At 40.7% G+C, this 14,045-nt stretch overlaps 1 protein-coding gene across 1 annotated transcript in view; it reads right to left on the minus strand.

The window, feature by feature from the left end:
• The window catches only part of P2RX7 (purinergic receptor P2X 7), a 121,812-nt gene that overhangs the window by 36,544 nt on the left and 71,223 nt on the right, over nucleotides 1-14,045 (minus strand). The window contains exons 6-8 of the mRNA XM_075834497.1: nucleotides 13,651-13,731; nucleotides 5,380-5,509; nucleotides 622-758 (exon numbers count right to left, since the gene is read on the minus strand). Of these exons, the coding sequence (XP_075690612.1) occupies nucleotides 622-758; nucleotides 5,380-5,509; nucleotides 13,651-13,731 (348 nt within the window). The remainder of the gene's footprint in view (nucleotides 1-621; nucleotides 759-5,379; nucleotides 5,510-13,650; nucleotides 13,732-14,045) is intronic.

Here is a 14,045-nt window from a genome sequence, read left to right on the forward strand (position 1 = left end):
TGTCTTTTTTCAACCGTACTATGTAACTATGTAAGTTGACAATATACAAGTGGCACAACACTTTCCTAATGCAGATGCCTTGAGAAATTGGCAGTAGTCATAACCACCGCTAATCTGACATTGATGGCATAGCCTAGTGATGTTTAACATGAAATAACCTATTTAGTAAATGATATTTGCTGCGGTTTCGCTACAACTGAAGGGTTTGTACCTAGAACTGCCATTATTAAAAAAAATAATCATTATGCTTAATTGTTTCCGCAACTGAAGACAAGGGGGAGGAAAATGCTACATAAATACCACAAAACTGCAAATGCTGTGGTAAGAAAAAAAAACAACAATCATGTCCTAAAAACAATCCCATGACAACTAGTAAAATACTGTAGTGGCAAAATTAATACATGCCCACATGGTGCGGATTTGTTTTTGTTTATTTTTATGAAAACCAGGGGTAAAACCGAAAAACAGACTAAAATGTAAAGGAAAGACCCATACTTCTCTTTTTCAGATTTAATTAATTGTTTTTATTCAATAAAATAAACTGCGTGAACTAAGCACTTCCACATAGCAAGCATAGCTGCATATAAAGACATTCTTACTTTTTGGGAGCAGTCTCATTACCTGATACTTAAGCCAGGAAACAAGCTCTCGTCAACAGCCTTATCATCCAAACGTCGGAAACTATATTGTGGATGGCAACTTGATGCTAAAGGATCTAGATCACAATTCCAGTTAATTTCAATTCCCATTATGCCACCCTAGGGAAATAAGTAATATAAGTAAAGCAGATTTATGTACACATAGTCCAGATAGACATTTTTTGGAGATTTATTACTGCAATTACAACAGATTTCTGCATTCCTCCCAACTTTCAAGTATCGCAAAGTGTCGACAACGGTCTGTCCGGGGATTCCGCTCCTGGAGAAGCCACTGATATCACTGTCCATATATGGACAGTGACTTCAGGGGCTCCCTCTAGAAGCGTATCCCCTGCCAGAGCGTCGGCAATGCTCTGGCCGGGGAATCCACTCCTTGACAGGTGGTTACCTCTAGCGGATTTTGCTCCTGGAGCGAGCCCCTGACGTCACTATTCATATATGGACAGTGACGTCAGGAGCGGAATCCCTGGCCAGAGCATCGGCAATGCTCGGGCCAAGGATTCTATTTCTGGAGGAGCCCCTGGCATCACTTTCTATAAATGGGCAGTGGTGTTGGGGGCTTTGACATGCCGGAATCCCTGGCAAGAGCTTCGGCAACGCTCTGGCCAGGGATTCTGCTCCTGGTGGAGCCACTGACGTCACTGTCCAGACAGGCGTGAAGATGCATCGGGCCTGTCTGTGCCGAGCGGCTCATGGCTGGTTCATACAGAGAATGCTGAAGCAGGAAGCTCACGGTTCCTTGCTTCAGCATTGGACCCAACTACATCTGTTGGGAGGTATGTAATTCTGGTGTAATTTTTTTAAAAAGAATTATTTTCATAGTGACACCAAATGTATTATCCCCCCCAACACACACTTATACAGACACAAACCAAAAGTTACATTCATTATTTGTGTCAGTAAAGGGAAGATGGCCTTTGTTTTTTTCTATTAGAAAACTGGTGGTTAACAGAAGGTATAACTTGACAGTATCATAAACTGTATGCCTCACCAGGCGTGCACCATATCGAGCAATACACTACACTTATCATTATATTGTAGTTATGGTGAAAAAACGTTTGCAGTTAAATCAACATTTAATACAGTTTTGCACATAGTGGCCCACATTTACAAAGCAGTTTAGGCCATTCTTTGAAACAAACGGAACCCAAAAAAGTCTTAAACGCTAACATGCAAAAAATTTGTTGTAAAATTTGCAACTTTTCTTGTCACTTGAAAGTGGTCTCCAAGGAAATGTAGGTTTTTTTCTTATTCTGATTCTGTTAAGGTTTTTTTTTTTAAATATGGCAAGTAATTATGCAGCATATAATGTCATATCAATAGAAGAGCTACGTATTTAAGAAAACAATGAACAGAAACCAGGCAATTCAGTAAGTATAGTTCGGCCAACCATACCTAGCAATAATAAAAAATGGTATAGCAGGCAGTGTACAAGATAATATGCAAATCAAATCAAAACGGCATATAGCCAGGATAAAGAGCCTCATCAACTAGTATGGAACCTAGCAGAAAAATCAAGCTACATAATGCCTGAAAGCTAAAGGGAAGTACTAATAGTAGCAGTAAATCATTATGGAAAACAGAACAGAAATCTAAATCAAATCAATATTTGGTGTGACCACCCTTTGCCTTCTAAACAGCATCAATTCTTTTAGGTACACTTGCACAAAGTCATGTGTTTTGTAGGATTATAGTCAGGTGTATGTTTAACCAATTATACAAAACAGGAGATAATGATCATCATTTTCATATGTAGGCTGAAATACAGTCATTAACTGTAACAGAAACAGCTGTGCAGGAGGCTTAAAACTGGGCAAGGAACAGCCAAACTCTGCTACAAAGGTGAGGTTGTGGAAGACAGTACCTGACTCTACTGTGCGGGTTTTGGAAGATTTCACAGAAGGTCATTAACAATTATGGTTAGATACACATTTTAAAAGTTACAGAATCCACACACTAAACTGGAATGTAAAGTCATAGAGAAAACACTGCAAAAATCGAGCATCTACAGACCTCAATGATGGTATTGTATGATGGATAAGTATCTGCCTGTATTTCTCAGCATTGAGGACACCATTAATCCTCACCAAATCCTCAACTCCATTTGCTGAAATGCAGCCGCAAACTTGCAAGGAGCCTCCACCTTTCTTCACTGCTGCCTGCATACACTCATTGTTACCAGCCCTCAGTGAATAAACTGCCTTCTGTTACAGTCAAATATTTCAAATTTTGACTCATCAGTCTAGATAGAGCACCTGCTGCCATTTTTCTGCACTCCAGTTCCTATGTGTTTGTGCATAGTTAAGTCGCCCAGCTGCAATTCTTTCATGAAGACCACTTCTGACCAGACTTCTCCAAACAATAAATGGACGTCCCTGGGTCCCACTGGTTTCTGCCAGTTATGAACGAATGGCACTGCTGGACATCTTCCGGTTTTTAATGTAAGAAAGAATGATGTGTTTTTGTGTAACACCCATGGCCGCGAGCCGTCAGGATCACTGACCTCTTGACGGCCGCAGCCATGGATCTGTGAGCACTGGCCCGCATTTCCTCCTCAGGAGAAGCCAGCGCACACTTCCGCTTCGCTCTGCTGTGTCCCGTAGGGTGCGCGCGCACGCTAGTGCCTTGAAGACACCTTGCTGATGCAGTATAACGACCTTGTCTCTTGTTGTTTTGATCAATTTTGCCATGGTGTACCTGTAACATGAAACGATCGTCCACAACTTGGCCTTTTTAGCAGAGCTTGGCTGTTTCATACGCAGTTTTAAGCCTCCTACACAGCTGTTTTTGTTACAGTTCATGACTGTGTTTCAACCCATATGAAAATGATGATCATTATCACCTGTTTGGTATAATTGGTTAAACATACACCTCACTATAATCCTACAAAACCCATGACTTTTTACAAGTGTACAAGAATTGATGCTGTTTAGAAGGGAAAGGTTGGTCACACAAAATATTGATTTGATTTAGATTTCTCTTTGATAGGGAAAAATTAAGAAATTAAGCTTTTTACTAATGTATCAATATGGAGAATGCGGACATGTCTTGTAGGAGAACAGAGGCTATACTGAGTCTATTGTGTGAGTTACCCGACAGGAAGTCACAGGAATTCCATCTGTTCAACCAACCATTGTATATAATAAATTAACCTTTATCTTTACCACATTATATTATATAGACATGCACCACTTTGTATATTATAAATTAATATTATCTTACATATATTGTGTAATGTAAACATATGTTATTGTACACTTAGTCTCTCAGTCTCCTGGTACACATGTCACAAATTGGCTAATTAAACTGCTGTAATTAATGATGATGTCAGTTCTGAATAGTAATGTAGAGCTCTGTGTACACACAATAAACCTTCTTAACCTGAAGAAGCTGAATGATGTGAAGTCCTATTGGAGATTGAGAACGTTTTTACACTGCCGTAACACTCTTCTCTTTGTTATTTATTCTATTTTTGAACGCATTCTTACATTGCAGCATTTTTTCACAACTTCCTAAAACTTTTGCACAGTACTGTAGGTATACAGAAAATGTCTTCAATGACAATCAGTGGGAGGCAGAGTCCCCTAGAAATTAGATGAACAGATTCTGTATGGTCTCAGTTAGAGATGAGGTAGTTACAGAGTCAGAAAGACACTTTAAGGTTCTTTCTTCTTAATTGTGAATCTAAGTTTTCCACAGCCAAACACAAATATTGAGGGGGGGGGGGGGCAAAATAGGAAAACACAGTCTGCTGGAGAGCGCCAACATTTCTGGTTGTGGCCTCTTCCACTGAGATTTTTTCCTGCAGCTCCGACACTTTTGTATGTAGGGTTGCTATTCCAGATTGCCATGAGGCGTTTGGCAAGCAAATCCAAGTTGCCTTTACAGGGGGGCAGAGACATTAACTTCTGAAAGATTTGCTCTTCACCTCCTTGGCCAGTAGGTGAAGAATGTAAGAATGTAGGAATAGTAAATTCCGGGAACAAGGTGTTCAGATGGGTGTGCCTGGCTGGGCTTTGAATAGAAGGCTTGCAATTTCTCCTCACTTTCGGAGTCACCAGACAAAGACAGAGAGTCAGGGGAATCGCTAGTCATGTTTAGAATATTGGCTGCGGCATGAGAAGGGTTAATGGATCGGGGTAGTACCTTGTCATCCTGGTGTAGGTTCAGCAAAGAGAGGAGTGGGGCCATGTATTTCCAGAAGCAATACCTTCTCCTGTGGGGTCTGCATGATAGCTGACGACTTGCTCAAAGTTTCATGGTCTCGTGTCGGAACTGCTGCTTCCACCACTAGTCATGTAGTGTGGAAGGGGATCAGTTGGCAAACCTTAGCTGCATGGCCCTTGGTCACTGCCAGATTGCCTGTCTCCTCAGTCTGCCCCCTCTGCTGTGTTTAGGAAGACTGTGTTCACATGTCAGTCAGTCAAAACTCAGAACAAAAGACACAAATTGACCACGACATATGAGCACAGCCTAATACTGATTTCTGTAAACAATTTGAGCTAGCAGGTGACTTTCGTTCTTTAGATTTCATAGAGAATACCAAAGCAAATTGTTAGTTAAAGGGGCTTATGACCAAAAATAGATCCATCAGCATCATATCTAAAGAAAGAATTACTACAGAATTACTAAAAAAACCAACTCCACACTGGGATGATAACATATAGCTTAATTTTTACCAGAATTTTCAATGCAAATTTGTAATTTTAGTAGAATATACCAGAATCGCAACTTGAGAAAAGTTCTCGCCAGCTTCTGTTAAAATGTCACCAAGTCTGAATATGGGGCATCGAGGAGCTGTCACTTTGTTATATTTACAGGTTACATTGTATTCTGGGAGGATGTTCTTTCTAGAATAGAAGCAAAAGAAAGACCTATTAATGTTCATAGAGAGAAATCGGTCAATCAGCAGTAGCAGGGGGAGTCTGCATATCATGAATACATTGGACCCTTCCTTCACAGCGCTAGCCGTGCGCTGCAAGGATTAAACTGAGTTTGACCAAACGCCATCATAAACATAAACAACAAACACAATGTTAAAATCCACGTGCCTGTTCTTGCAGTATGCTGCTCTCATAGAGGACAGAATGAAGTAGCTGTCAGATTGCCTTTAATGACAACAAAGCTATGCAAGATTTTATATATATATATATATATATATATATATATATATATACATATACACATATATATATATATATATATATATATATATATATATATATAAAAAGAATTTATTTATCATTACACACAAACATTAAAGCGGTTTTACCACAAGTGACGTTTATCACCTATTGATAGGATAGGTAATAAATGTCTGATTGCTGGGGGCACCACAACTGAGACCTGCACCATCATTGAATATCCATGGGACTGATGGAGACAGCCGAGTACAGCGCTTATCTGTTTTCAGTCAGCCCCATAGATATTAAATGGAGCTGCAGGATGCATGCTCGACCACCACTCCATTCAATCTCCTCCTTACTGCAGTTGTGCAGTAAGGAGGAACAGGGGCTCAGGACCCACGTTCTAGTGTCCAGTGAGGATCCCAGCGGTGGGGCTCCTAGCGATCAGACAATTTTAACCGATCCTGTAGATAGGTGATGAATGTCAATTGTTAGAGAACCCCTTTAATAAAAAAAAAAAACTGTACTAATTGAATTCATACTATATATACAGTTAGGTCCAGAATTATTTGGACAGTGACACAAGTTTTTAGCTGTTTACCAAAACATATCGAATATACAGTTATATAATCAATATGGGCTTAAATTGCAGACTCTCAGCTTTAATTTGAGGGTATTCACATCCTAATTTAAGGAAGGGTTTAGGAATTACAGCTCTTTAATATGTAGCTGCCTCGATTTTCAAGGGACCAAAGGTAATTGGACAATTATCTCAAAAGCTATTTAATGGGCAGCATGGGCTATTCCCTCGTTAATCCATCATCAATTAAGCAGGTAAAAGGTCTGGAGTTGATTCAAGGTGTGGCATTTGCATTTGGAAGCTTTTGCTGTGAACCCACAACATGAGGTCAAAGGAGCTCTCAATGCAAGTGAAACAGACCATTGTTAGGCTGAAAAAAATGAAGAAATTCATCAGAGAGATAGCACAAATGTTAGGAGTGGCCAAATAAAAAGTTTGTCACATACTTGAAAACTCCAAACTCCAAAAGGCCTGGACGTCCATGGAAGAACAGTGGTGGGAGATCGTAGAATCCTTTCCATGGTTAAGAAAAACCCCTTCACAACATCTACCCAAGTGAAGAACACTCTCCTGAAAGTAGGTGTATCAGTATCTAAGTCTACCATAAAGAGAAGACTCCATGAGAGCAAATCCAGAGGGTTCACCACAAGGTGCAAACCATTAATCAGCCTCAAAAATAGAAAGGCCAGATTAGACTTTGCCAAACAACATGTAAAGAAGCCAGCCCAGTTCTGGAACAGCATGAAACTAAGATCAACCTGTACCAGAATGATGGGAGGAAGAAAGTATGGAGAAGGCTTGGAACGGCTCATGATCCAAAGCACACCACATCCTCTGTAAAACATGGTGGAGGCAGTGTGATGGCATGGGCATGCATGGCTGCCAAGGCACTGGGTCACTAGTGTTTATTGATGATGCGACTGAAGACAGAAGCAGCCGGATGAATTCTGAAGTGTTCAGGGATATAATTTCTGCTCAGATTCAACCAAATGCAGCAAGGTTGATTGGACGTCGCTTCACAGTACAGATGGACAATGACCCAAAACATACTGTGAAAGCAACCCAGGAGTTTTTTTTATGACAAAGAAGTGGAATATTCTGCAATGGCCAAGTCAATCACAAGATCTCAACCCGATCGAGCACGCATTTCACTTGCTTAAGACAAAACTTAAGGCAGAAAGACCCACAAGCAACAACTGAAGAAGCTGCAGTAAAGGCCTGGCAAAGCATCACAAAGGAGGAAACCCAGCGTTTATTGATGTCCATGGGTTCCAGACTTCAGGCAGTCATTGCCTGTAAAGGATTCTCTACAAAGTATTAAAAACAAAACAATTTTATTTATAGTAATGTTAATTTGTCCAATTACTTTTGAGCCCCTGAAATGAGGAGGAGGTGTAGAAAACGGTTGCAATTCCTAAACGTTTCACTGGATATTTTTGTTCAACCCCTTGAATTAAACCTGAAAGTCTACATTTCAATTGCATTTCAGTTGTTTCCAATGTGGTGGCATGCAGAGACCAAATCATGAAGATTGTATCACTGTCCAAATAATTCTGGACCTAACTGTACATGTCATGCTCTTCACACAGCACTCACACATTTGACACATGTCACACATACCCCACTCACACATCGGTCATATGTTGCACACACGTTTCTCACACGTTGGACACATGCCGCACATGTCTCACACCACACATATTGGACACATGCCGCACACACCACCCATACAGTATATTGGACGCATGCCAGATACGTCACATGCATTGGAACATACCAAATATACTAGCTGCACACGCTCCACATATGCACTGGAAGGTACTGCACACAATCCAAACACATTGAACACATGCCACACACACACACTGGACACATGCCACATATATGCCAATCACAAATTAGACACATGCCACACACAACTACTTATATACTGGACACACACTAAACATATTAAACACGTCGCATATACTGGACATGTAATGACAAGGTAGGGAGACAGACAGGTGAGCCCTAATCGACCCGCCACTCAGTCCCTGCCTACTTGCAACGACCCGTCCTAAGCGACGGGGTACAACTGGGCAACGGTCCCTACGCTCAGTAAGTGCAAGACAGACAAAACAGACAGGGGTACACAGAAGCTAGGGAAACGGGGCAGCTGCCCACGGAGACACCGTGAGCAACAAGAGTGGTGAACGAGCCGAGTCAAACCAGGAGTGAGCCAGGTACAAAACGCTGAGCAGGAGAGTGGTCAGAAAGCCAAGGTCAATAACAAGCAGAGGATCAGTAGTACAAGCAGCAGCAGGAAGCCAGGAAACAAGCATAGAAGAATCACAGGCAAAGGAGGAACAGGAAAGGCAGGTATAAATAGACAGTGGGCGGGAACTAGCTCCGTCTGGCCAGGCTGTGATAGGCTCTCCCACTCCTAAGCCTGCCATCCTGAGTGGTGGAAGATGGAGTCAGTCTCACAGACATAGGAGCAGGTGCAGACTGATTGCTCACGGGCGTCGACACAGAACCTGTGTCTGGCAAATCCTTTACAGGACACATGCACAATGCACGCTACTCACAACAATTTGCATATTTTACTCATACTCTGCGCACATATCACTCACACGACACACATATCTCTTACACTACATACATCAGTCAAACACTTCAATACACTTAAAGGCGTATTTCCAATTTGGACAATTATGGCATATCCATAGGAGTTGGGACCTGCACCTATCTCAAGATTGTCAGTCCACCTACCACGTCCCCAGCTGCGGTGTTGACCGCTGGCCACCGCATCCATGTGGGGAATCAGTGCAGTGGGGGACGGGGTTCTGGAAACAGCGAAGCACGCTGAGCTATGCTATTTTTCAATTTGCATAGAAGTAAATGGAAGTTACAGGAACAGCGTAGATCACTGTGCTACGCTGTTTCCATAACTTCCATTTTTGTTTTCATAACACCAGCCACCTTGTCACTGAGTCTCCGCTTGGAAGCAGCGGCCAGCGGTCATCTCACCAGTTGGGGACAGGGTCAAAGGGCCCGCAAACTTGAGATAGGTGCGGGTCCCAGAGCTGAGACCCGCACCTATCAGACATTGTTCATAGGATAAGTCATCAATGTTGGAGATGGAAATACCCCTTTAATACTTACCCGCTTTCTTTTGTATGTAACTTGATACAGACATCTCTGGTTAGCTGATGACAGGAACACAGCACTACTAAGATATGCCTATTCATGTCACCAAGCCCCGCCCCTTTGAAGCGCTAAGCCACACTCCCACCTGCCATGGCTGAAACATAAAATGTAGGAAAACCTTTTCTAAGCTTGCTTCACCCCCCCCCCCCCTTAACCCTTAAAAAAATGACTGTGGGCTAAGTTGGAGTGACCTACTACTGGCTCCTGGGCCCCTCTCCCATCTGTTTTTTCCACTCCTGATAGTAATGTAGTGTCAGATTTTAGGTAAAAACAAATCTTTGAGCACTGCCTATAAAGCACTTTCATTCTGGAAATCAGTTGTAGTCAAACATCACACATTTTACCAATGTCATCTGCTGACACGTATATATGAGTTTAACGAAAAAATTTATTCTTTCCCTCTTTTTTTTTTTTTTTTTTTATCAACTCTTAATTTATATTAAAAGTTTGCAACAAAAACTGCACTGTGTACATCTATCTCACCAAAGGCCTCCTTACACAATTTTTTGTGCATTTAAAAAAAACACCGTAAAATGCTAGAAAAACCTGCTGTTTAGACAAATCGCAGCACAGGTCACACAGGCAGTTACGTTTTTTGTTCAAATTGAAATCTATTATGAGTGAAAAAATGCCCTGAAAAAAGTTACACCTACATCATGCTTCATTTTGAAAAGAAATCCAGAAACAAAAAAATATATTCCCTATTATGTGCAAGAAAACATCTGGCCGTTGCATTACAGCTACTAAAAAAAACAAAACAGATGAAGAAACGCCACAAAAACCTGACCTAGGTGATGTGTGTGAAAACAGACCAAGTAAGGTTCTACATATAAGATAACCTTATCCCTTAATGACACATTTCATGCACATGCCAGTTGAACGGTTATATTTTTTTCCTCTTTTGTGAAAAGAATTACACAGAATAAAATAAAAAAACGTAATTAGTATTAATCATTTATTTTCAATTATATTTCATATACATTTCCTAGAAAGGCAAATTGCATCAAGGCTAATGCTTTGCCTATGGTAGGCGGAGGGGGAGTTATTGTGGTTTTTATTTTTATATGAACACCTTTGAGTGCATTTTTATTTTTTTTAAATAGATCAGTCAGTGTGATTAGTGTAACTTACTAATTCGTTTTTAATTAAAAATTGGTTTTACTTTTGGAGATACAGCTGTTCTGCATTCTCTATACAGAACAGCTGTATCGCTCGCTTTACACGGAATCCATCATTACTGTGGACCTGATGGGTTCAGTGTCGGCATGTCTGCAGGATCCACCTGTAATATATCACATCTAAGTTCAGTACTGGTGGATCAGCGGGACTGACAGATTCAGTAAATACAGAACAGCTGTATCTCCAAAAGTAAAACTAATTTTTAATAAAAACAAATTAATAAGTTACACTAATTACACTGACTAATCTATTTTTTTATTTTTTTTTAAAAAGCCCTCAAGGGTGTATATAGCCTTTAAGAAGTATTTTATATTTTTTGATACATTTTTTAATTATATGTTGCCCTGCTAACATATATATATTACCCCCAATATTTTTGTTACTGCCACTTGCTCTATTATATACATAGCTCTTCTTTATGATGGTTCATATACATTAGATATTTGTAGGTGGATCTCAATTATTTTGACAGGATCAAACAGCAATCTAATGTGTATGGGGACAGATGGGAAGTGGCCTTACAGGGACCAGTTGTGCTGATATAGGAATAGTACAAAATATGTTTGAGCCCAAGGCAGAGATGCTAAAATGCTCTGCATGCAATGCTCCGACAGTCCTGAGCTATGACAGCAGACTCTGATAAGTAATTAAGTCAATTAAATGTTACTGTGCCCTAGGTGGGAGCATAATCTGACTTTCCATGGTCCGATAGAACCTCAAGGTGTACCTAGATGTTTCTATAGTCTAGAAATGCTCTTGACTAGTTCCCCATTGCTATAGTTAAGGAGAACTTGTCAGCTCTTCTGTCTATTTTAGTAAATACGTGCATTCTCTATAAAATAACAATTCTGGATAATCTTTTCTTGTAACTGTGCATCTGTTATTCTTCCTGGAAATATATAAAAACATTTACAACTGGGTGTTACCATTTCCCTTTTCAAAGGGGTGTGTCCCTAAATGCTCTCATACTGTTCAATCAGAGCTCACAGTGTCACACAGCCAATTCTACGGAACTGGTTGTTAAAATAACAGAAGGTTTGCAGGACCGGGTGGAGGCAAAATGCTGACCCGGTCCTCCTTCCCTGGGATTATTTGTATCCGTGTCCATGACAGGAATGTTGGTATGTGATTATTCTTTACTGTGTGCAGCGTGAATTTCTTATTTTATTGAGGGGCACAGTGTGTCAATTTTTTTTCTATGGGGCACAGTGTGTCTAATTATGTATTCGGGGGACACAATGTGGCTAATTATGTACAGTGTGACAATTTTTTGGGGGGGGGGGGCACAGTGTGGCTATTTTTTGGATTGAGGGGCACAATGTGGCTATTTTTTTCTATTCAGTGGCACAGTGTGTGGCTTTATTATAATCAGGAGGCACTGTGTGTGGCACTGCTATTTTTAGGGAGCACAGTTTGTGGAGCTATTACATTCAGGGGGGCACAGCGTGTGGAGCTATTATATTCAAGAGCCGCGGTGTGTAAGTCAATATTATGCTATGGGGATTTGTGGGTATTTGCTGCAAAAGCAAGGCGCCAAAGACATCTGGGCGGAAAACTGCAGAGAAGAGTCGTGGCCAGGAGAAGTCAGTATGACAGTCTAAACCAGATGGAGAAGATAGGTGTCACTGAGTGTTGTTGTTTATTCTGTCCTGACCTTGTCTGATCAATACTGTAGTCACTCATATGTTCTGAAGAATGAAGATGGGTGGCAGCAGTCTTGTTTGTGACACAACAACTCCCAACATACCCGTACCATTGTGAATGCCAAACTGGGAGGTGTCGTTTTATGCGGTACAAACTTCTATGGCAGGGATTAACCTGACTTTGTGGTTGAGCTCTGTACTGCTTGGTTCTGGTATTGTATATATGTTATGTGCTTTGTTCTGGTACACTAAGCTTAATTCTAATTTTTTATTCTGTATCTGAGTCTGTAGGTAAAGAATGAGTGTAATGTAGTGAATGTGTGTATGTATTCATAGTGTGGAAAATATATATTTACATTTTACATATATAGTGTATTTGGAATAATGCAATTATTTTATTTGATTATAGATGTAGGAATTTTCTGTGGCGCGCTATACTGCGGGCACCCTGCACGTCATTTTGTATTCTAGAAATTTGAATCCCACCCGTGTGTAGAGACAACTTATTGGCAAAATAAATTGTAATGCTCAATTGTCAATTTACTCATACATTTCTAGAAGGAATAACAGAGGTATGGGCCGGCACAAATCAGTTACAAAAGAAGATCCTCCAGAATTGTCAATTAATGAGGAATGCAAACATTTACTAAAACAAGACATGTCAGGACATCTGACGGCTCCTCTTTAACATAGTGACATAGAGCATAATTAAAGTGATATTCATGAATATTACATAAAGTAATCCATCTGAAACTGTTAACCTGCTCCGAGACTCAGTCAGTCAAAATCCAGATAAAACCAAGAAATAAAACAGAGAATTGTTAAGTATCTTGTACCAGCTTAAGGGTATGTTCACACGGCCTATTTACGGACGTAATTCGGGCGTTTTTGCCCCGAATTACGTCTGAAAATAGCGCCTCAATAGCGCTGACAAACATCTGCCCATTGAAAGCAATGGGCAGACGTTTGTCTGTTCACACGAGGCGTATATTTACGCGCCGCTGTCAAATGACGGCGCGTAAATAGACGCCCGCGTAGAAGAAGTGACCTGTCACTTCTTTGGCCGTAATTGGAGCCGCTATTCATTGACTCCAATGAATAGCAGCGCTAATTACGGCCGTAATTGAGGCGGCGTTCAAGCGCCTGCACATGCCGGTACGGCTGAAATTACGGGGATGTTTTCAGGCTGAAACATCCCCGTAATTTCAGCCGTTACGGACCCCCGCCGTGTGAACATACCCTAACTCGTATTCCCTTTGCTTACTTTGACTTACCTTGTATAACCAAATGCAGCAAAGTGGATTGTGTTCTTTATCAAAACGGTGAAATTTTCTGCACTTGCTAAAATGGCAGGTCTAAAAGTGAGCAAATATGACATTATTGTACATAAATGAGTAACATTACAATGGTTACATGTTAAAGTGTTTTAGAGCCCACAAAAAATTGAAAGTGTAAAATATATTTCCATTGTGTGTCAAGAAATTTAAGGCCACGTTCAGATGTGAAAGAAAATTTCCGCTGCAGATTTTGCTGCAAATTCGTGGCAGTTACGCAAGCAAGCTGCAGAAAATTTGCATATTTGACATTTAATTCAGACTTGGCAGATATTACAGAGGACTTCCCACAAATTTCAGCCTTTGCATTACAAAGGCTGAAATCCGCAGTGAAA

The sequence above is a fragment of the Rhinoderma darwinii genome, chromosome 1, assembly GCF_050947455.1.
Source record: "Rhinoderma darwinii isolate aRhiDar2 chromosome 1, aRhiDar2.hap1, whole genome shotgun sequence".
Lineage (NCBI taxonomy): Eukaryota > Metazoa > Chordata > Amphibia > Anura > Rhinodermatidae > Rhinoderma > Rhinoderma darwinii.